The sequence below is a fragment of the Chiloscyllium plagiosum genome, chromosome 16 (genome assembly GCF_004010195.1).
Source record: "Chiloscyllium plagiosum isolate BGI_BamShark_2017 chromosome 16, ASM401019v2, whole genome shotgun sequence".
Lineage (NCBI taxonomy): Eukaryota > Metazoa > Chordata > Chondrichthyes > Orectolobiformes > Hemiscylliidae > Chiloscyllium > Chiloscyllium plagiosum.
In genome coordinates this window covers 21,080,858-21,105,321 of record NC_057725.1, presented here as the reverse complement: position 1 = coordinate 21,105,321, position 24,464 = coordinate 21,080,858, and the positions used below count along the sequence as shown (strand labels likewise).

The 24,464-nt window shown below is 40.9% G+C and overlaps 1 protein-coding gene across 1 annotated transcript in view; it reads right to left on the bottom strand.

The window, feature by feature from the left end:
- Positions 1-22,626, bottom strand: part of LOC122557680 (transmembrane protein 263-like) — a 174,675-nt gene extending 152,049 nt beyond the window's left edge. The window contains exons 1-2 of the mRNA XM_043705515.1: positions 22,492-22,626; positions 7,542-7,650 (exon numbers count right to left, since the gene is read on the bottom strand). Of these exons, the coding sequence (XP_043561450.1) occupies positions 7,542-7,650; positions 22,492-22,497 (115 nt within the window). The 5' untranslated portion in view covers positions 22,498-22,626. The remainder of the gene's footprint in view (positions 1-7,541; positions 7,651-22,491) is intronic.
- Between the last annotated feature and the right edge of the window lie 1,838 nt (positions 22,627-24,464).

The following is a 24,464-nucleotide window of genomic DNA, read 5'->3' as shown; positions in this document are numbered from 1 at the left end:
CTCAGCACCGCCTTCCTAACCTGCAATCTTCTTCCTGACCTCTCCGCCCCCACCCCACTCCGGCCTATCACCCTCACCTTGACCTCCCTCCACTATCGCATTTCCAACGCCCCTCCCCCATGTCCCTCCTCCCTACCTTTTATCTTAGCCTGCTGGACACACTTTCCTCATTCCTGAAGAAGGGCTTATTCCTGAAACATCGATTCTCCTGTTCCTTGGATGCTGCCTGACCTGCTGCACTTTTCCAGCAACACATTTTCAGCTCTAACCAAACTGGTATCAATGCAATGAGATTTCCTCGACCAATATGTTGAGGAACCAACCACAGCCATCTTAGACTGTGTATTGTGCAATGAGTGAGGATTAATTAGCAGCATTGCAATAAGAGATCCTTTGGGGAAGAGTGACCATAAAATGGTAGAATTCATTATTAAGATGGAGAGTGATAAAATTAAAGCTGAAACTTGGGTGGTATGTGGTGGCATGCTTTGGCTTCAACAATTGTATTGCTTGATCTGGCTTGAGTAAAACAGGGAAGGTGGCTCAACCGTGGCCGACAAGTGAAATCAGGGACTGTGGTAAAGCCAAATAGGAGGCATATAAATTGGCCAGAAAAAGCAGCAAACTTGAGGACTGAGAGAAATGGAAAAGTCAACAGAGGACAGAGGATTTAACCTGGAAGGGAAAAATAGAATATGAAAGCAAGCTTGCAGAAAACATGAAAACTGACAGCAAAAGTGAAGAGAAAAAGACTGAAAACACATGAGGTTGAGGTTGCAATTAGAATCAGGTATTTTCATAATGGAAAATGACAGAACAGTTGAACAAATTCCTTAGATCTACCTTCCCTAAGGAGTAAACAAATAACCTTCAGGAAATACTAGGGTACAAAGGGTCAAGCATGAAGGAGAAAAGGAACAAAATCCTTATGCATCAGGAAATAGTATTCGTCATAGAGATGTACAGTACAGAACCAGACCCTTCGGTCCAACTCGTCCATGGCGACCAGATATCCCAATCTAATCCAGTCCCATTTGACAGCACTTGGCCCATATCCCTCTGAAGCCTTCCTATTCATATACCCATCCAAATGCCTTTTAAATGTTGCAATTATGTCAGGCACCACTTCCTCTGGCATCTCATTCCATACTCACATCACCCTGTGCCTGGAAAAGTTGCCCCTTAGGTCCCTTTTATATCTTTCCCCTCTCACCCTAAACCTATGCACTCTCATTCTGGACTCCCCACCCCAGGGAAAAGACTTTGTCTCTTTACCCTATCCATGCCCCTCATGATTTTATAAATCTGAGGTTACCCCTCAGGCTCCGATGCTCTGTGGAAAGCAGCCCCAGCCTATTCAGCCTCTCCCTATAGCTCAAATCCTCCAACCCTGGCAACATCCTTGTAAATCTTTTCTGAATAGGGTGACAGGTTCAGACAGATTTTGATCGGTTCAGGCTTGAAGGATCAAAGGGCCTGTTCCTGGGCTGTAAATTTTCTTTGTTCTTTCAACCCTTCCAACGTGCACAACATCCTTGTGATATGAAGGGGACGAGATGTGCATGCAATATTCCAAAAGTGGTCAAACCAACTTTCTGTACAGCTGCAACATGACCTCCCAACTCCTATATTCAATACACTCTCCAATAAAGGAAAGAATACCAAATGCCTTCTTTCACTATCCTATCTACCTATGACTCCACTTTCAAGGAGCTATGAACCTGCATTCCAAGGTCTCTTTGTTCAGCAGCACTCCGTTGGACGTTACCATTAAGGGTATAAGTCCTGCTATGATTTGCTTTCCCTAAATGCAGCACCTCACATTTATCTAAATTAATCTCCATCTACCACTCCTCAGTCCATTAGCCCATCTGCTCAAGATCCCATTGTAATCTGAGGGAATCTTCTTCGCTGTCCACTACACCTCCAATTTTGGAGTCATCAGCAAACGTACCAACTATACCTCCTATGCTCACATCCAAATCATTTATGTAAATGACAAAAAGTAGAGGACCCAGCACCGATCCTTGTGGCACTCCACTGATCACAGGCCTCCAGTCTGAAAAACAACCCTCCACCACCACCCTCTGTCTTCTACTTTTGAGCCAGTTCTGTATCCAAATGGCTAGTTCTCCCTGTATTCAGGGAGATCTAAACTTGCTAACCAGTCTCCCATGGGGAACGGAACCTTGCCAAACCCTTACTGAAGTCTACATAGATCATGTCCACCACTCTGCACTCCTCAATCTTCTTGGTTACTTTTTTTCAAAAAACTCTCAATCAAGTTTGTGAGACATGACTTCCCACGCACAAAGCCGTGTTGACTATCCCTAATCAGTCCTTGCCTTTCCAAATACATGTACATCCTGACCCTCAGGATTCCCTCCAACAACTTGCCCACCACTGATGTCTGGCTCACCCAGTCTGTAGTTCCCTAGCTTGTCCTTGCCACCTTTCTTAAATAGTGTTATCACTTTAGCCAACCTCCAGTCTTCCGGCACCTCACTGTGATTATCATGTCACCATTTTGCCCTCCTGATTTCCCTCTTAAGTATACTCCTACTACCTTTGTAAATCCAGACCCTGGGAGGGGTGTCTCGATTCAGTGATCAGTCAAACACTAGCAGCTCTGTCTGGTTCAGCAAGATTTCACAATTTATTAAAATGCCAGGCATAGGTTATCCAGCAACAGAAGGGTTAAGCACCTGTGTGCTCTGGAAAAGCTACACAAAATAACTTAAAACGAAGGCAGTTTTATATGGTTCTTAAGAAATAGTACAGCCTTAATTATAGAGCATATCCAATAAAATAATAAAATGACATTATAGACAGCAGGTTAACCCAATGGTATTTCCTGGGAATCAACTTTGTTTTGCACATTTTATCTCTCTGCACCTGTTTCTACAAGGCCAGCTAGGATGATTAGTAAGGTCCTACTTAGCTTGGTTAATTCCATACTGTGAAGGGACATTGTCTGCCAATATTTCATTCAGTTAGCTCAGGAATGCAACTTTGAGCAGGGTGAAAAGCCATTTTAAACAGTGTTAATTTGCAGCCTCGAAGCCATATTATGGAGAAGCCACTTTGTAGTTAGTAAAAGCATGCATTAAATGGTTAGTTTTGACAACATCCTAAATCCAGATTTTCGATCCTCACCTTTATACTCTAAGGATTCACTCGGTCTATCCTGACATATGATTCCTTCTTTTTCTTAACCAAACCCTCAATTCCTTTAGTCACCCAGCATTCCCTGCACCTGCCAGCCTTGCCTTTCACCCGAACAGAAATATACAATCTCTGGATTCTCGTTATCTCATTTCTGAAGGCTTCCCATTTTCCAACCATGCCTTTACCTGCGAACATCTGCCCCCTATCAGCTTTTGAAAGTTCTTGCCGAATACCATCAAAATGAGCCTTCCGCCAATTTAAAACTTCAACTTTTAGATCTGGTCTATTCTTTTCCATCGCTATTTTAAATCTAATAGAATTATGGTCGCTGGTCCCAAAGTGCCCCCCCACTGACACCTCAGTCACCTGCCCTGCCTTATTTCCCAAGAGTAGGTCAAGTTTTGCACCTTCTCTAGTAGGTACATCCACAGACTGACTCAAAGGTTTCTTGTACACACAAATTCCTCTCCATCTAAACCCTAACACTATGGCAGTCCCAATCCATGTTTGGAAAGTTAAAATCCCCTACCATAACCACTTTATTATTCTTACAAATAACAGATCTCCTTACAAATTTTTTTCTCAATTTGCTGCTGGCTATTAAGTGATCTATAATAAATCCCAATACGGTGATCATCCCTTTCTTATTTCTCAGTTCCATCCAAGTAACTTCCTTGGATGTATTTCCAGGAATATTCTCCCTAAATACAGCTGTAATGCTATCTCTTATCAAAAGCACCACTCCTCCTCCTCTCTTGCCTCCCTTTTTATCTTTCCTATAGCAAATGTATCCTGGAACATTAAGCTTCCAGGAGAAAGTGAAGACTGCAGATGCTGGAGAAGGAGATCAGAGCTGAAAATGTGTTGCTGGAAATGCGCAGGTCAGGCAACATCCAAGGAGCAGGAGAATCGACGTTTCGGGCATGAGCCCCTCTTCCTGAAGAAGGGCTCATGCCCGAAACGTCAATTCTCCTGCTCCTTGGATGCTGCCTGACCTGCTGCGCTTTTCCAGCAACACATTTTCAGCACATTAAGCTTCCAGACCTGTCCATCCCTTAAAACCCACTGAGTCCCCAGGGCCTAATGCTTTGCATCCTTAAGTACTTAAGGAAGTGGCCCTAGAAATAGTGGATGCTTTGGTGATCATTTTCCAGCATGCCATAGGTTCTGGAAGAGTTCTAATCGATTGGAGATGGTCACTGTAACTCCACCCTTTAAAAAAGGCAGACAAGAGAAAACTGAAAATATAGGCTGGTTAGCCTGATATCGGTGGTGGGGAAAATGCTGGAGTCAATTATTAAGGACGTAAAAACTGAGCATTTGTAAAGTGGTGACAGATTCAATCCTAGTCAGCATGGATTCACTCAAAGGAAATCATGCTTGACAAATCTTGTGGAATTTTTTTGAGGATATGACCAGTAGTATAGATAAGGGTGAATCAGCCATGATAACACTGAATGTTGCTGCAGGCTCACAGGCCAAACTCCTGGTAGTTGTCTAAATGATGAGTCTTTTTTTTTTCAACTTCATTCCATGATCCAAATATACAACATTGCACATGTTGGTTTTCTTTTCCACACTGCCTCAGAAATTGAATTTTGAATGAGCTCCCCTTCTGGACCTTAACTAAATTTAGTCTTTACTTTTATGTTCTCCATTTTGTTTCATTGTGTTGGCATGTCTGAAAGCAAATGGTAGTACAATGCACTTTAATCATGAAGGATGATAAAAGTTTTTTTGTTGGAAAAGAGAAATTTCATAATATTTTACTATTCAATAAAATGGGCTTTAACTCAGGGTGCATTCTAAAACCAAACAACTTGTTTCAGTTGTTGCTGAGATGCAAATTTTTCAAGTTTGCATATCAATAAATGAAACTTGTGCTCAACTGTCTTAAGCACCAAGGAGTGGCCATTATCTTGACATGGCAATCACTGAGTGACTTCCTCAACTTTCCACGGAACAGATCATCTCCCATCTCCACTGTGCAGAGTTAAAAGTTGAACATAAAAGAATTAGCAGCCAAATCTCTATCTGAATAATAGTATGTTTTCATGCAGCACACCCTTGTTTACTATCAGATTTTATTAATGTTGTCCGTGACTCACTCTGGATCCTGATCAACCAGGATGGTATTTCTTTTCCCCAGATGATGGCTTGTTTTTCTGCACTATTAGTCCAGCATACGCACAGCTAAAAGCACAAGGCAAGTCCTAAATCCATTCAATAAATGGAAACTCATTTGTATTTTAATTATAATTACCATCCTGATACAAAGACAAAGTACTGGAGAAGCCAAAAACAAGTTTTAATTAACGACAACAGAAAATTTAGAACCAGTAATTAAAACAGGAGCTAAAATAAAAGTGCTAAGTTGTGCAACAAAACAGATGATACAATTAAACAGATTTCCAAATTCAATAAAATCAGTCTGGTTGGATGCTTAACAAAGACCATTTGTCTATTAACAACGACGAATGGACAAGTAAACTTCCAGAAGTATTAGAAACTTCCCAAGTCATAGTGAGACTTCATTATAAAAACAAAGCGCCAGTAAGACTGATGGAAATAAGCTAAAGTGACAAGGTTTAAAATTTGGGAAGAGACTAAAACTACACTTACACCACTGCCTTTTTTTAAAAAAAAAAGTGTCTCATATCTTTGCTGTGCATTATGCCAATTTATTGCCAATCCCTAGCTGCCTTTGAGAAGGTGGTGAGCTGAGTCACCAAACAATTTCAGAAATCAAATACTAATCACTACTTAATCAACATGGCTGCCTAGATCACTCATGATCTCCAAAGTTAATGGTGACAGATCACTATAAAACTATCCCCCACTGCCCTTTGATGTGAAGGACACTGCTTGTCACTGGCCACCCGGGTGTTTTCCTATCTTCCTGGTGGTGGAAATTGAATAAAGATTCGTGCACTTTGTGTCTTTCACTGTGTCTCACACCTACACACACACACCATGGGTGTTGGGGAAAAAAATAAGCACTACCGCACTTAGGTGGTAGTGTGGGGGTTAGAAAAAAAAAGAACAGGAGTGTCCCAGAGAGAAAAAAAGAAAAAAAGAAAAATAAATAAATAAATAAAACTATCCCATGCAAATGGATGGGAACACCATTACCTGCAACTGAAACCACACTGCAACTGAACTAACAGCAAAATCCAAATCTTGGAACTCTCTTCCAAAAAAGGTATTGCAGTGCCCCTACAGCCCCGAGGACTTCAGCAGTTCACCACCAACCTTCTCTCGTGCATTTGGACATGGCCAATAACTTCCGGGTGTAGCTAGAGACGACCATATCCATGAACAAATAAATAAACTTAACTTTAGCAATAGGAAGGAAAAGTCCACAATATTTTTACAAGTTCCCTGCTCAAATATAGGAAGGATTCAAATAGTTCACCAATTGTACAGCTGAGCCTTGATAACCGGAGATGGAAATTTCATGATTTGTAGAATTTCAGTACTCAGTCCTTTTTCCAACTTTTTGTGTGGAAATGTATATTCCAAGTCAGAGCATGATTCCCCACATCACACCTCAGTTTTCCAAAGTTCACCAATGAAGGAGGAGAAATTGATCAAACTACATTTTCCAATATTCAATAAGACAAATTAAAAATCCACAGGAAAACAAGATACCTTCAAACCTAACAGCTTCATCAACTTAGTTCCAGGTTTTCTACAATTTCCTTCAGGATTAACAAAATGTCTCTTTAAACATTTTAACAAGCTTTTTAACCTTATTTGGTTGAGTTGATTACCCAAATTTTTAAATCATGGAAGTTGGTCTCACTGATAAATAAAAATCCATTTTTACATAATCATGCTGTTACATAATCATGCTGTTACACACCAAGCTTTAATGCAAATGCCCTACAGTCAGGGAATCAAAACTCAAAAGTAAATATCATATCTCAAGAGTGAAATAATGGCTGTTTTGTGACTCAAATTCTTTTTGTGCCATGTTGTTGCACACCGAGGTCACGAAAACATGACAAAGAAATAGAGCACTCACAACTTCCCAAAGATGTTTCTCCATAGTCCTTAACTTTTTTTGCTACTCAACACACATTAATTATGAAATTAGTAAAATACGTTGGCACAATACAGCCATGGAGTTTTTCTTGTTGCAAGGTAGAACCACATTGTTGTTTCATAATATTACAGCCAGAATGTAATGCACCAAAACTCAACTGCTTATTGAGAACTTGCTATTCTAAGTAACAAGATAGTACTCCAAAATGCTTTTGTCCTCAGTCCTTCTGTACAAATCAACGGGGTTAAGCAATATTGATCATTAATTTTTACTCCAAAGTAATATATTTCTCATCTTTTTTCAGTTAGTGGTTTAAAAACAGTACCTTCTGGAGGCTCCTCTTTAAGGTAAGGAGGCACATCTTCATATGTAGTATCCTTCACAGCTGTCAAATCTGTCACACTTTCAGTTATCTGAGCTTGTCTCTCAGGCCCCTGTTTGAAATAAAAGCCAAACTAGAAGTCTGGAACTTTCAGAAGAGGAAAATTTGTCAACTAAAACAAAATAATTTACAAAACCCTTGCCTTCCCCAAAGGTAAAGTCTTCCAAGTTTGAATGTCCTCTTGAAAGAATTCTTGAATGAACATATAACAGATTTGGCTATCAAACTTTAGGAAACTGTGATACACCAGGGCAAAATCACAACATGATTTGTTGTAAGTATTTCCACCTAATAAAGATTAGCATGTTCCTCCCCACCCCATCCCCCACCCCACATGTCCTGAGGAACCACACCCACATGTTAAGATCATAACAGCTTGCATCACAGAATTAGCACTTATCACAACACAGACTGATAGCTGAACCACATTTTACTTTCCACCTCAGCATTTGTAACAGACTAAGCGTAAACCCAAGCCACCCAATAGTCATTTCAATGCTTCCTTACCAGACTTATGAACAACTAATTCCAGATCCCAATTAATTCATTTCCATACACTGGTTTTGTTTTAAACACAATACTTAATTTGTGTTAAAAGTTAAAAGAGAAAAAGTAAATAAACACAAAGCTATTAAAAATGTTTATGCTTTTAACCCAAAAAATTTGTTTTCAGCCACCCTATTCCTCCAAGAGACAGTTAGTTAAGGTAACTCAGTTCACTCAGGTAAAAGGATAAAGACTTCTAACTTAGCTTTCCACCAATTGGACTTCCAAAGGTGGTGAGAAAGATAATGCAGGGAGCTTTTCAAATCTTCATGCTGTCTTTTCAGCCAAGTCTCCTCTGAAAACAATTATAAAGACAAACTTCAAATCTGGTTCCATCCTGAGACTAACCGTCCTTTCTCATAACCTCAACCACCATTCAACATCTACTTGAACACTGGCTCTAAAGTCTGGAAGAGACCCTATTTCCAGGTCCTAAGTGTTAACAGCCAACCTCTGCTGTCTGTTTAAACACAAAGCTCTTATTGGGGTCTCTGCTGGAATTCTTATCCAGGCATCAGCCTACAATTAATCTCCAAGATTGCCCTCAAAACAAAGCTTGCTTGGTTAGTTCTCTTTTACCTCAAGCTGTTTCAAAGTCCACAAATCATTCTCAGCTCAACTCCCAGTTTACAGCTCTAGATCAACAACAAAATAAAAACAGAAGTAATGAAAAAGCAGCAAAGGTTTAAGCAGACATATCCTCAATGAGATCGCTTCATAATTTTGAACATCCTTAACAAATAGTTTCCTTCGAGCAGACAAGTTTAACGAACAAACTAACTTTGAGCATTTGATTATAACTGGTTTGCTTTTATACTTATACTTGTGTTTCTAAAACTCAACCTCACTTTGTGACCTTTTCTACTTGCCATCTCAAAAAATGTTAATCCCAGATTTGTCCCCACATTCCCACAAATTAAAATATATATTGCCTCACGTTCCTCCTACCAAAATGCATTACGGTTACATTTCAGCTGCTAAGTTACTACCCATTTCATCAGGTTGTCTGCTAATCCATCCAAAAAGAGCACTGCCAGCATAATGTTCCTCAGTGTTACACTTAAAACTCACTCTTCATAGTGTTCTATTTGTAGAGTGAAATTCAAACATGCAACTTCACAATTCAGAAATAATCACACCATTCTTAATAATACTCCAAACAATCAAAAACTGAATCCATCCAGCTGCTTCAGGCTCAAGTAACATCACAAGCTGAATTGAGACACAGCTAGTAGTCATTAACATGATCCATGATAACCACATCTGCAGCAAGTTTCTGCAGCTTCAGCAATGTTGGCTCTCAGATGGTAAGCTCAAGGTCAAGCTTCAGGTACTGCAATGCATCAGGATTGGAGAATGTTTGCAGCTTTGGAAAAGAGTTGTAGCTCAGGTTGTGGATCAAGCTGTCCATCAAACTAGTTGACCTGTGCCTTACAACCCAATTCACCTTCAACAACAAGATGTACAAATCAATGGGTTGCCAATGAGATAACCAATATCAGGACACCTAGCAGAAGCAGTTATGCTGAAGTCAGAACAAACAGCCCTTCCCACAATCCAGCCCAAGCTTGAGGTCCGTTTTGTGGATGACACCTTTGTCATCACTCAACGCAACAATTAAGAAACCCACTTACACAAACAACATCCTTACCAGTATAAAGTTCACAGAGGAAGAGAACAACAAGACTCCCTTTCCTCGACATCACAGTAGAATGAAAAGCCAATGGAGAACTGCAGACCAGCGTCTGCAGGAAAGCCACATAGTGACCAGATATTTAACTATAAGAACAATCATCTCAACACCCAAAAATGGAGCTGCAGCAGGGCATTATTTAAAATGAGCCACAACACACTGCAGCACCCAGGAATGAGAGACCAAGGAAAAACACCTATATAACAAATAACAAATACCAGATGAGTGCAGTCTGCCATTCCTACACAACGTGCCCAGAGACTCTAGTCACCCTGCCATACATTAAAGACATCTCAAAGAGGATAACTAGACTACTCTGGCCCCTTGGCATCATGGTAGCACACAGAACTACCACTACACAGAAACGGCTCCTCATTAATTTCAAGGACCCCATACCAACAACCAGCAGAACGAACATCAGATACAAAATACCCTGCAAGGACTGCAACAAACCTTGTGTTAGACACACTGGCAGGAAACTAGCCACCAAAAACATGACCAACATCATTAGTATCATATACACAAAGAGGGACACCAGTTTGACTGGGACAATGCATCGATCCTGGGACAGGCTAAACAAAGACACACGCGGGAATTCATAGACACCTGGCATTCAAACCTGATCTCCATTAATAAACATGTCAATTTGGTACCATTTACCAACCTCTCAGAAAAATAACCGAAAGGGTCATCACTCACCACAACAGGCCAATACACATTAATAGCAAGTGGGACATAACACCAGCGCTTCATCGGAGACTCAGTGATGTTACCTAGCATGGTGACAAAATGTCAGAACAAGTCTACCAGCTCAGCCAGCAAACTTACAAACTGACTGGGGCATGTCACCTAAACACTTAGTTCTTGGAGGGAATTACACCCATTAAGCAGTTTAATTTTAATCAATGATTGGGACAAAAAGGTCTGCCTGCAAGTGAAGTAGGTGTGAAATCTCTCAGTCTCTCTTGCTATCTTCTAACAGGCCTGGTAACTGTCCAAATTCAAGACTATATGTAGCCAAGAGCAGGGACTGCAGGGAGGATATGCAAACTGACCAGGGAAGTGTGGTGCAGGATGCCATGCTAATGTGTAGAATAAAAGGGAATGCCATGGTTGTCAGAACAGTCTCTTACATTCTCATCTGTGGAAATAAGGTAATTTCTTCAGGACTAGAGTAATTTTGAACAAGCAAAAAAAAATTCAGTGCTGTGATCCAGATAGGTACCAACGACCAAAAGAAAACAAAGAAACACAGTCACTGCTAATGGCTTTTGAACAATGAACTACCCTGAAAAACAAAACAATGAACAAAGTCAATAAATAGTTAAACATACAGTATGGATTCCTGCAATCCCCCCCATTTGGATTTGCGACTTGAAGATTATCCAATTATCCTGCAATATGGTTTCTTGTTAGTCCTCTTCTACTCTCACAATGCCTATAACACCAGAAGCTATGAAATGATGCAGTTACCTTTCATGTGGCAACTTATTGAAGGTCTTTTTGAAATCCAGATACGGATCTACTTGTTCCTCTATACCCACACATCATGTTGAATTCTCAAACAAGGTGGTGAATGCATTACCAAATCAAGTATGCTTTGTGCTAGATGTACAGACAGGTCCACCTCAATGGTAAGTAAAGAGCATTCCATTGCATCCTGATTGGTTCCTCGCATGTGATGTATAGATACTAGTCAAACAAATGGAGAATCGTCACTTCTAGTCTGTCGATGAAGCCATGATATGTAAACAGCTGGTACAGTTAGAAACTCAGTAATGATAATGCCATTAAAATGTCATGAGTAGATGGTTAGATTGTCACATTATGTTTCACTCATCTGAGTCCAAGTTTGAACTATTATTCAACAAGAACTTCCAGGCTCAAATCACAATACTTTGCTTTAATCTTCAACAACATTTTTACATTGCTTTCCCAAAAGAAGCAGAACATAGAATGTTGGGACCACATGTTTTAAAAAGGAAATCAAGGTTCCAAACAAGACATACACACCAGGAACAAATTCGTCCACCGCCCTCAACTGTATGTTATCAGCAAAGATCTGGACCCTCAGCGAGGTCTCTCGGTTCCACGATCAGTCAATAAACACTCTCAATCAGTCTGGCTTTTAAGACTTCACTCTTCATTTTTCATACAGAGCGTCCAGAAACTGAAATTATACACTTCTGCGTTGCTCAGAGGTGCTGCCCAATTAGCTTAAAACAGACATTTTTATACTTTTCTTAAAGAAGGGTACAGGCTATGATTGCCTAGTACATTCAAACAGTTACCATTCAATACATGATCCTGCTTTATTTGACAGTTACTTGGTCCAATGATATTTCCAGGGAACCAACTTTGCTTTCCAACACTCAGGCCACCCTTATCTCACTAACCAAGCCATTGCACCTGCATCTGAAGTTCAGTTAGGATGGCCAGTAATGTCTTATCTCATTTAGTTATTTCTATGGTGTAAAGAGAGCATTGTCTGCTAATCTCTATTGAAGCAGACTATGGTTAATCAATTATGCAGCTATAGCAGAATTAGCAGTTAGTAATTTAAAAGTCATTTTATGCAGCTTTAGCAGAATTGTCAATTTGCAGCCGAGAAGCTTGTCATGTTATTTACATAGAGAAGCCATTTTATTGCTGCCTAAGTTATTAAGAGCATCTGTTAAGTGGTTGTTCCTGACAACAACTAGTTATCTCAACCTGTATTCAGGTTTCAGATCCTCATCAGCAAGCTGACACCATCAGCTGTGACCCCAAAACAACTCTCTGATCAAAAGGAATAGTGAACTCAATCAGAATCTCATCAGACCATGGCCTCGAACAAGTCCCAGAAGAGGGGATAAGGAAGACTGACAAGGAGTGGGAAGGGATGCTGTCGAAATTGCCCATTACCTCCTCAAAAGAATTCTGACAAATTTGTCAGGCATGACCTCCCCTTGACAACGTTGTGCTGACTCAGGTCTATTTTCTGAAAGGAAAACCCAAAATATAACGTGCATCTTTGAAAAGGTAAACTTGAATGTCAAAGCCCAACACCTGTTCATTTCCAGATTTGAAAACAGGCATTAGAACTTTTTACGTACATTTTAAGACAGCATACCACAACGATCATGGTGCCAGATCTATTCTTGACAGTTACAGCACATGAATTTTGTCTTTAAAACTGTATCCTTTCCATTAGTTATAAATAGAAAACAAGATGTAGGGAATTCTAAGTTCACCCAGGCAAATCACTGCAGAAAGTGCCAAGATTTCACAACATCCAGTCTCAGCGAAGTCAGTCAGATCAGGATAGTCAATTTTAAAGATTCAGCATCAGAACTTTTCAGAAATCAGACTGAATTTCTTTGTTAATTTTTAACATACATGTGCTATTTTCAGCTGTATGAACATGTTATAATTAACATTTACAGAATAATTAACTTTACAGCAAGTTACTAACATCAAGAACAAACTTGTACAGTGATCAAGTGACCCAAGCAAATATTGTCTGCAACAGCTAAGCATAAGAATCGAAGACATAGAAGCAGAATTAGGCTATTTGACCCATAGAGTCACCTCCACCTTCAATTGTGCCTGAGATGTTTCTCATCCCCATTCTCCTGCCTTCTTACCGTAACACCCAATCTCCTTATTGATAAAGGATCTGCCGTAAATCCACTCAATATCTTGGCCTGCACAGCCTTCTGTGGCAAAGAGTTCCACAGATTTACCACCCTCTGGCTGAAGAAATTCCTCATCTCAGTTTTAAAGATTCATCCCATTACTCTGAATCTGTACCCTCAGGTCCTAGTTTCTCCCACTAGTGGAAACATCTTCTCCTTATCTATTCCATCCAAGTCTCTCAGTATTCTTTAACTTTCAAACAAATCTTCCCTCATCCTGCTAAACTCTACCCCTCCTCATATGGCATGTCCCTCATCTCCAGAATCATTATTGGAAGCCTCCTCTGGATCCCCTCCAAGACCAACATATCCTTGTTTAGCTACAGGGTCCAAAACTGCTCTCAACAGTCCAAATGCAGTCTGACCAGAGCCTTGTACAGCCTCAGCAGTATAATCTTAGCTCTTGTATTCTTGCTCTGAAAACGAATGCCAACATTGCCTTTGCATTCCCAACAGCTGAGAACCCATATGTTAACCTTAACAGAATCCTAAACAAGGACTGCGAAGTCCCTTCATGCTTCAGGTTTCCAAATCCTTGCCCCATTTAGAAAATAGCCTAATCTTATATTCTTGCTACCGAAGTGCAGAATCTCAGATTCCCATTTTGTATTCCATCTGCCACTCTTTTGCCCACTCAGCTTGTCCAAGGCCTTCTGCAGCCTCCCCATTTCCTCAACACTACTTGGCCATCCACCTATTTTTGTGTCATGTGTAAACTTTGGAGCAATGGCCCAGAGTTCCTTTGTCCAGATTGTTAATGTATAAAGATAGTTGTGATCCCAAACCCACGAACTCCACGAGTCACAAACTCCCAATCTGAAATAAGCCCTTTTATCCCTAATTGGCCTTCTGTCAGCCAATCCTCTACCCATGCCAAAACTTTACCTCTAACACCATGGGCTCTTCGCTTATTTTAGCAGCTTCCTATGTAGCACCTTATCAAACACCTTCCTTCAACCGAAACACACCGTATCCACTGGCTCTCCTCTGTCTAAATTGCTCATTATCTCCTCAAAAGAATTCTGACAAATTTGTCAGGCAAGACCTCCCCTTGACAACATTGTGCTGACTCAGGTCTATTTTCTGAAGACACAAATCCTTGATTATGCAGCAATAGATCACAATAGCACCATTGATATGAAACCCGTATCCCCTGAAGCACTTGCTGCCAGATGGAAACAGCAGCTTTTGCCTCATTCTAGTGAGCAACCAATACCTTTATATTAAAGTTGCAGCTGTTTAAAAACCACAAGCCAGTCACTGATGCTCAAATCACTGTAGTTGTGTTGTTGCTCAGTTATCCAGCAACATCTCTTCCATGCATTAGTAGGACATCAGCATCCCTGGCTGGCCAGCATATCTTGTTCATCCCTAGTTGCTTATGGTATGAGCTGTCTGCTTGAATCCTGCAGTCCACATGTTGCAGGTTGACTCTCAATGCATTTAGAAAGGGAATTCCAGGATTTCAACCCAACAAGAAACTTGCCAAGTCAAGATGGTGAGTGCGACTTAGTAATGAACTTCTAAGAGTATTTTTGTCTGTCAGCCACACTTGCCCTTCTAGATGGAGATGGTGAAAGGTTTGGAAAGTGCTGTCTGAGGATCTTGGAATTTCTGCAGTGCATCTTGCAGATTAGGACACAGTTGTGGTGGTGCCGCCAATCCTTTAAGTATTGTTCTGCATAGTGCCAAGCTTGCTGTTGGAGCCATAGCCATCAGGCATATTCCTAACCTATTCCTGAAGAAGGGCCTGTGCCCGAAACGTCGAATCTCCTGTTCCCTGGATGCTGCCTGACCTGCTGTGCTGTTCCAGCAATAAAGTTTCAACCATATTCCTAACCTTTGCCTTGTACATGATGGACAAGTTATGGGGAATCATGTGAGATAGATACTCTGTAGTACTCCTAGTCTCTGATGATAGTGGGGTTCCAGTGATGGTAATATGCAATGTCATGGGATGGTGGTTAGATCATTTCTTATTGGAAATAGTCAGCCTGGCATTGTGTGAATGGTACTTGGCACTTGTCAGCCCAAGCCTGGAAACTGTCCAGATTTGTTGCAGAACGAGGAGCTAATTATTGAACAAACATTCTCACTTCTGACTTTATGATAAGAGGGAAGGTCATTGATGAAGCAGATGAAAATGTACCGAGGACCATGACCCTGAAGAATTCCCATAGAGACATCCTGGTGCTGACATGACTGTCCTCCTATAACCACAACCATCTTCATATAATTTTAGATGTGACTCCAAGCAGAGAAAAAGGTTGCCCCAATTCCCACTGATTCCAGTTTTGCTAGCACTTCTTGATGCCACACACAGTCCCATGCTGCCTTGCCATCAATGGCTGTCACTCTCACCTCACCTCTGGTATTCAGTTAGTTTGTCCAGAGAAGGCAGTGATGAGGTCAAGAGCAGCATGGCCCTGGCAGAAGCCAAACTGGGTGTCACTGAGATATTTATTGCTAAGCAGGTGCTGCTTGATAACACTGTTGATGACACCTTCCATCACTTTACTGACGATTGGGAGTGGACTGATAGGGTACTAACTGACTAGGTTGAATTTGTCCTGCTGTTTCTGTACACAATATTCCTGGGCCATTTCCCATATTGTCAGGTATGTACCAGGTGTTAACATAACATTGGAACAGCTTGGCTAGGGAGCAGCATGTTTTGGTGCCCAAGTGTTCAGTATTATTGCCAGAATTGTCAGGAGCCATAGCCTTTGCATCTCCAGCATTTCTTGGTAACAAGTGGAGTGAATAGAATTGGCTGAAGACTGCAATGTCTGATGCTAGGAAACCACGGTAGGAGCCCAAGATGGATCATCCACTCAAAACTTCGAGCTGAAAATTGCTGCAAGTGCTTCAGCCTTACCTTTTGCACTCATCAATCTGTCTCTTCCATCATTGAGGTTGGGGATATTTGCTGAGCCTCCTCTTCCACTGAGTTGCAACTGGATGTTGGGCTACAGAATCATTTAGCTCTGTCATTTGCCGCTTGGTAGCTTCAGCAGATTGACACCCCATTTTTCGGCATGCATAGTACTGCTCCCTGCATGCCCTCCTGCATCCACTTATGTAGGGCTGATCTCCTGGTTTGATAGTAATGGTTGAGTGGGTGTTATGCCGGCCTATGAAAATGCAAATTGTGCTCGAGTACAATTCTGCTGCTGTTGACGGTCTACAATTTCTCATGCCCAGTTGAGTTGCTTCAGAATTGATATAACTGAGTGGCTTGCTTGGCTTTGTGTCAATAAATGTGGTGCTGGAAAAGCACAGGAGTTCAAGCAGCAGAGGAGCAGGAGAGTCAATGTTTCAGGCATAAGCCCTTCATCAGGAAAGTGAGGGGTGCCCAGAGATTAATGTGTTTGGGGGGGTGGGGGGAAACTCGATCAATGTCGATTTCACCAGTTTGATTGGAGGGTCCCAAGACAGAAAAATGAGGTGTTCCTCCTCCAGGCGCCTGGTGACTTGGATTTGGCAGTGGAGGCGGCCCAGGACTTGCATGTCCTTGGCGGAGTGAGGGGGGTGGGGGAATTGAAGTGGCCAGCTGTAGGGTAGTCGGGTTGTTGGGTGCATGTATCCCAGAGATGTTTCCTGATCCGTTTCCCAAGTTGGCGTCCCGTCTCCCCAAAGCAGATTTTCACAGGCAGTTAAGAGTCAGTCAACCGCACTGTTGTGGTTCTAGAGTCACAAAAAAGCTAGACGAGGTGAGGACGACAGATTTCCTTCCCTGAAGGATTTGAGTGAGCCAGGTGGTTCCCCCACCCAACCCAACCCAACCCAACCATCAAAAATAATACCAGTAGGTCATCACCTTCCCCTTTAGTGATGACAGGTCACTGCTTGGAATACACCTGGAAAGATGTCAGCTCAGCTTGCCACAGGCCTCATAAGCCTGGCCTTAGTGGAAAGTTTCATATCCATTCCACATCCAATGCTTAAATAGCCTCAGGTTCAATCCATTGCCACAATAGAGATAAAAGACGGACAACAAATAGTTAACTATCATTTGAGTTTAATACAAGACCTTCATAAATTATAAATTGCTTTGAAAAAAAAACAAACATTAACTTCAACTTGCTGTTGTGCTCTCAACCAACTTGGGCCAAACCCTTGGAATCAAACACAAGATAAAAAAAAACTTTTAAACTCTTTCACATGTGAAGAAAGCATTGGCTCTTCTTTTTTTGATTTACAATTTTCACATGGGATCAATGTCATTTTCAGAATATTCAATTTAAATAACGATGCAGACACAGGATCATGCAAGTCTACAGAATTGCAGGAAGTTTTGGGGCAGGAGAGAGAAAGTACATGGCTTGGTAACAGCAATGAGTAGATGATTTACACTCTCTCCAATATTTTCAACATCTTGGAAGCCAGTTCCAGTCGGAGTAAATTGACAAGAACATCCAGTCACAGACAACAAGGATTCCATAGATATTGATTCTATTGAGAATCAAAGGCATCAGCTGAACAACCACAGATTCAGGTTCAAGTTAATACTTTTCCTCTCCCAACTAGAGGAGACAAAATCCTTTTCAAACTTCAAACCTTAATTTGAGATTACCTTTTAGTTTTTTTCCTATTATAAGATAATATCTTTCTTTCTTTCACTCGAGAAAACTTGGTAACTGGGTCCCTAACTTTGACTGGTACTACATTTTAAACTGAAGTGAGATACAGTTGCAAGCCAAAAAAACATTTAAAACCAAAAGAGTGAAGAGAAAGGAGTAGATTCACTCTCCCTCCTGAAGATAAATTTTGTAGGTTTGACCAAGCGATTGTCACCACTGGCAAATGATAGAACCGGAGTGCAAGGAAATAAATCTTCTCTTGTTGGCAGTTTAAATTAAAGTGCAGAAAACATTTTTATGTTTAAGCCGAGATGTACAGATTCTTTTTCAATAGGAGAAAGCAGGGACACAGGGAAGGGTCAGGAAAGTGGATGTGAGGAATGCCAGATCAATCTTGATACTATTGGATGGTGGAGGGGACATGAGGGGACAAACTTCCTACTCCTTGCCCTATTTCTTAAGCTCTTTTTTACTTTGTACACTTGATAAAACAGGAATAACTTGCTAAAAAGTGAAGCTGTTACCCTTGGAAGAACTGGGGGTGGAATTTCATCTGAAGCCAGAAAAACAGTCATTGTAAAACATGCAGCCAAATATCTGGCAGTGGAAACTGAAGACCATGAAACAGATTAATATTTTAAAAAACCGAGATTGGAATTGGAATTCCATCAGGGAAAAAAAAGAATCCCAGCAATTGGAGAAAAAACAATTTTAAACTCTTATGCATCCATTGTGAATACAACACAAACAAGTCTCGGTTCATTTCAATGGAAAGAATGGGTCATGTTTATGAAAAGGCTGGACCAAATGTCAGGAGTTGGGTCATCATACAAGCGCATGTAGAGAAGCTTCAAGGATTGATGACCAATCCGTAGGCCTTTTAGTGGAGACATAACACCTCGAATTCTTGCACTAAAGACAGTATAGGGATTTTTGATTTGAGAATTTTAGAACAATCAGTAAAACCTGAACGATTTTAAAATCCCTCTTCCTTCCAAACGCAGAAACTAAATTACATCATACAAAATCTAAAGCTTTTAAGAAATACCTGATCAAATGAAATGACACAATGACAGTGGCACGTATCTTCATGACACATAGCATGCTCTGGGATACCTTCAAACAGGCCTTCAGGTTATGTACCTGTTTACTTTTTTTGCAGTGAAACTAGTCAAAATACATTACTTTGCTGTATAACCTGTAAGGGAGCAGACAAAAATATAGGAGAGGAGAGCAAATGTGTTCGTACTCACTGGTATATGCTCCATCTTTGCCTGGTCTGAGGAGTAATATTCAGAAAAAAAATCTGCTTTCAGCAATCAAACTGTCTAAGATGAGGTGTGCAGCTTCAACAAGATATTACTGAAGCATACTGTGATTTGCATATACATGTCTCATTGGACCAGTGAGGGAGCCATCCAGACACAATTCAGCAACACCTACGTTTCTGGGAAAATTTCCCTAAAACTGTTTTCATAGGCTTCTCAATACATGAGCTGTGAGGGCATAAGATCTCAGCATAGTATCAACATTTTTTAATCGAAACTATTCTAATGAGAGAGCCAGTCAGGGAAAAGGAAAACAGAAAACACACGTGCCAGAAGTTTGCAACATCAACATCCATGTTCTATTGTTCTCCAATTTGTCAACTGCAACTCTTTAAAAGAGCAAGGGAAAATTTGAGTAACTGAAAGGAAGAACACGAAAGCCCACAGGAAATGACTGACCTCTCAGTTCAGTCAAAGAACCAGCAATCTAAACAAATGAGCATTCTTATGACATAGCACAGAGACATCCTTGAAGAGGGGTAAATGACTGCAGTAACAATCCACCTGGCTTTTGAAATTTTGTAAGTGGAGATAAAGAATTATGTTCCTGACTATTTTATAACCTCTGCTCTGTTTGTGTGCATTTGCTTATGGTAGTTTTAAAAGGGGTAAAGTTTAAGTTAACTAAATTAGAAATCCTGCCCTTCTGCTATTCCAGATAAGTTTAGGAATTTAGTTCAAGTAAGGTTTAGCAATTCACCTGGGTCCTCTTTTCCCCACTGACTGCAAACAGTTTAATTACAATAAATAGTAATTCTTATGAAAAACCTGGGGTGCATTTTCTTTTAGCCTGAACTGGACAGATAGAGGTTAATCAAATTTACACATTTTGTCAACTCAAGGAATGGGGATTTTCAGCACAGTATCCCCAATAAGTTGTGACATGGAACAGTTGAAGTACAGAGGATTCTTACAAATTGGAGCTTCAAGATAGTGGAGGGGGCACTGATGCAAACTGATTTGTCAACAAATACACGGCCAAAAGAAATCCCAAATTAAAACGGTAAAGCAGTAAAAATTATGAAGTCTCTTTTTCCAATTTATTACAATTACCCGACCTTGTACTGTAAAAAACATTCAGGAAAATCTCTCTGCTTAGTGTACCATCTCTGAACAAGTATGATATCTACCATGTTGTTAATGCAGCCATGTTTTCACGCTGCACTACAAAATCCTGGAGCAGCTCTGCAGTTTCAACTAAAGAAAAAGACAGGCGAGTCGTTTGGCATTCATTGTCCCCAGTGTGTAAAGAGCATCGTGCATCTTTTTGCTTCATGCCATAGATTTCCACTTCCTGTATCAATTTCATTGTCTCTGACTGAGGAGATGACTCTCAGAATTTAAGCCATCATTGCAGGGTGTTACCATCCTTTCAGGGAGAGATCTCCTGCTGAAAGATGACTTGCCCATGCTCCATGGTGGTGCACTTCCGTGTGGACCATCTCCATTTTGATTGGTTGGCATAGTCAAAAGACAAGCCTGCCCATGTTTATCAAATACAGACTTACCATTCATTAACTTTGCTTATCATTGCAACTTTCTATTCTTCTGGTTACTCTGTCCGCGAAAAGTAGCTGACAACTTAGCCACAGTAAGAGTGTTAGGTTAACCAAATTGGTCTCATTGCAATTTAAATCAAGAAATAGCTCAAGTAAACATCAGGTAGGACTGTAGCTTAAGCAGAGAAAATGATTACTCTTTCATCAAGTGGAAGGCAGACAGGGCTCAATCCCAGTTTGGATTTTACAAGGGAATAAGAACTGAAAAATCTTATCTTCCAGCTAATGCAAGAAGATCTGTAGACATCCCTAGTGTTGTGGCAATAGAAAAATGTTGCTGAGATATCCACAAATGAGATTGTATATCCAAGTTTTACTTATGAGAATGGAAGTGAAGGATGAGAATTTTGAACTTGAAACATTCATGAAACAAAACCAAAGTAGGTCAGTAATCATCAGATGATGACATAATCATGCTTGTTGAGAACTAGGATAGACAATCAAGCACAAAACTCCCCACAGATATCAGAATTGATTTCTGAACATGGAAACCACAGCAACCCCACATTATCTTCAATGTGCATTTTGTCCTTTACTTCTGTTGCTGTAATCATACATACAGCTGAGATCTTTTTTCCGAAAAGAACATAGTCAGCCTTGTGAACAGCTGTCATTGTTTTTTGCATATCGGGTCACAGTGTCTACAGGAGAAAACTAGTAACTATATGGTGTTCCGCACATAGAAGCATCCTTGTTCTAGCCACCAGTCCATCAATGCACAAATGAATTTCCTGATGGCTCAGTGTATTTCATCAATTATATTAAACCTCCTTAAAGCCATAAAGATATCAAAATTATGCTTTACTGAATTTTAAACACAGGTAATATTGAGTTATACAGCAATGAATGAAATTATATCATTTCAACTTTTTAAAGAGATGAAATTTCAGAACCAACAAGACTTTTTAAATAGAAAGCAATGAACATTAAAGATATCAGCTGTCTGTTATATTTGATTACTTAAATCTAACTCTGCTTTTGAGAAAACCCAATGATACCTAAGGAGGAGGTTCACATGCATTCTGGCCAAGTTTACAAACTTCTATCTGACTGCAATGAAATCCGTTGAACTCTTACGACACTGGATTTAGTTCACAAAGGCAAAGATTCTCTTCGTCCTAAGCCCAAATCACAGGCACGCTAATTTTTTTTTGTGACATGGCCATTTAACGTTACAGTCAAGACATAAAAGATAGCATGTGCTTGTCGAGTGCGCAGCAAGTGCAGAGAAACTTCCAGCAATTCCGTTCTTTCCGAAGCCCGGATACGATTGGGATTGTCCTGCCTATGGTAGGGGGCTCATGGACGGAGGGATCCGGGCCTACCCACAGACTCAGCCTCAGCCTCCACCGCGGCGGAGGGGAGGTGGCAGTCAGGGGACCGCGGGGTCCCTTGGAAGGGTCCGAGGATGGGAGAGAAGGAGACCGGGGTCGCACAAGCCCCCCCTCCCCAGCTCACTGCGAGCCTGTGAGAGTGCGAACACACGCAGCTCCCCGCTTCCTCTCACCTTCATGGTGATCGCGACGAGGAGCAGGCGGCAACCGCCGCTACCTGAAGCCGGCTCCGTCACTCGCCCGCAGCAACAAGCCCCAACATCAAAGCCAGCACCGACAGGAAGTGACGACAACAGGGAAAAACTCCACCCCCAGCACCCACTCTTAACCAATCGTCATGCTGCGTTGTACCCAACCAATCAGCATATGGCATCCTCCCTGACTAATTAGCATACTTCGCACTACTCAACCAATCATCGTGCAGTCTCCTTCACACGGATTCGGTCCCACGTTATAATCCAACAAGTTCATTTGAAATCACAAGCTTGCGAAGCGCTGCCCCTTTGTCATGTGAAGGCTTCAGGAAATCACCAGGGGTAATGTGGTGTTGTGTGACTTTTAATCACGTCTATTCCAGTCCAACACAAGCACCTCAACATCATTGCACCAAATTGATACAGACCTCTCTGCACAACCTGGCCAAACAATCAACACGCAAACCGTTTCCAAATCAATTAATATGCAGATCTCTTGATCAATCATAAATGATTAAAGACTTAACGGCAATCTAGGTTTGTTCAAAACGTAGCATAAGTTGCATGACATTTTTATATTTTACAATAAATTCTGTGCCCTGTGAACCTGCCGTATCACCTGATGAAGGGCTTTTGCCCGAAACGTCGATTTCGAAGCTCCTCGGATGCTGCCTGAACTGCTGTGCTCTTCCAGCACCACTGATCCAGAATCTGGTTTCCAGCATCTGCAGTCATTGTTTTACCTCTGCCGTATCACCTACCTGACGGAGGAACAATGCACTGAAAGCTAGTACTTCCAAATACATCTATTGGATTATAACCTGGTGTTGTGTGATCTTTAACTTAGCCAACCCCAGTCTAACACCGGCACCTCCACATCATAATATATTTATAACTGGGCTGAAGTTCATTGCCAGTACAATTCCCTTTGCTTGATCGATGTCATCGTCTTTACCTTCCAAACCTTGTGTAACGTCCATATCAATTTAATTTCTCTGGTCTTGATTTTGAACTAGAACTGAAAAAGGACAATTTTGAAGCCAGAGACTACGGAAGGAATTGCTGCACTCTTAAAAACAAGTTCCTGAAATTCATTGTGTAGGGTGTTAACATTGTAGCTTTATTCAAGCAGTCAGGGAGGGGGAATATTTGCAAACAGCACAGCACCGGAAGTTGTGTACTGAGTGAGATTTATCTAGTAACAAATAGCTGATTAGTTTATGCAATTAGGACCAGTTATGGATGCCAAAGGTCATCAGCATCCCTGACTGGTTTCTGAATAGCAGAACAGCTTGTGGGTGTTAATGATACAGGGATTGAAGCATAGGTTGAGTGCCTCTATCTCTCCCTTCCTTTCTCTCTGTGTAGTAACAATACCTGAATCCTGTAAAAGTACAGATATTTTCCCCATCAGTTGCTGAAGGTTGTTGCTTTTAACCAATAATTAAGAGATTTTGTGGTTTGTGTGCCAATCGTCATATGCTTCCCACGAACCTGAAGAAAAGGGATTGAAGAACAGAAAGTCCGAGCAACCCAAAGGGAACTTCTCAACAATCTCTGTGGACCATATCCCCATCTTTTATTCCTTTATCCATAAAAGAAATGCTATTTTTTATTTATTTCTATCTGCATATTTATACAGAGGTTTTAGAAGGAGGATAGAGTTTAACTGGTAGACACATATATTGCTAGTTCACAACTGTTTTTGAGTTTAGAGTTTACTTATTTCTAATAAATAATGGGCTAGTAATTGTCATGAGGTCAGTCAGGTGGACTTCATAGAATATGAGTTCCCTGATTGGGGCTGTTAACCTAGTCAAATCAGAGGACTCTGGCTAACAATATAATCAAGAGTGTCAAGGGTTCTGCTCACTTTGAGAAATAGTTCTGAAGGAGCTGGACTATTGTCAAGAACTATGTATGTGTAAAAGGGTGACTTAGTGACAGGATAC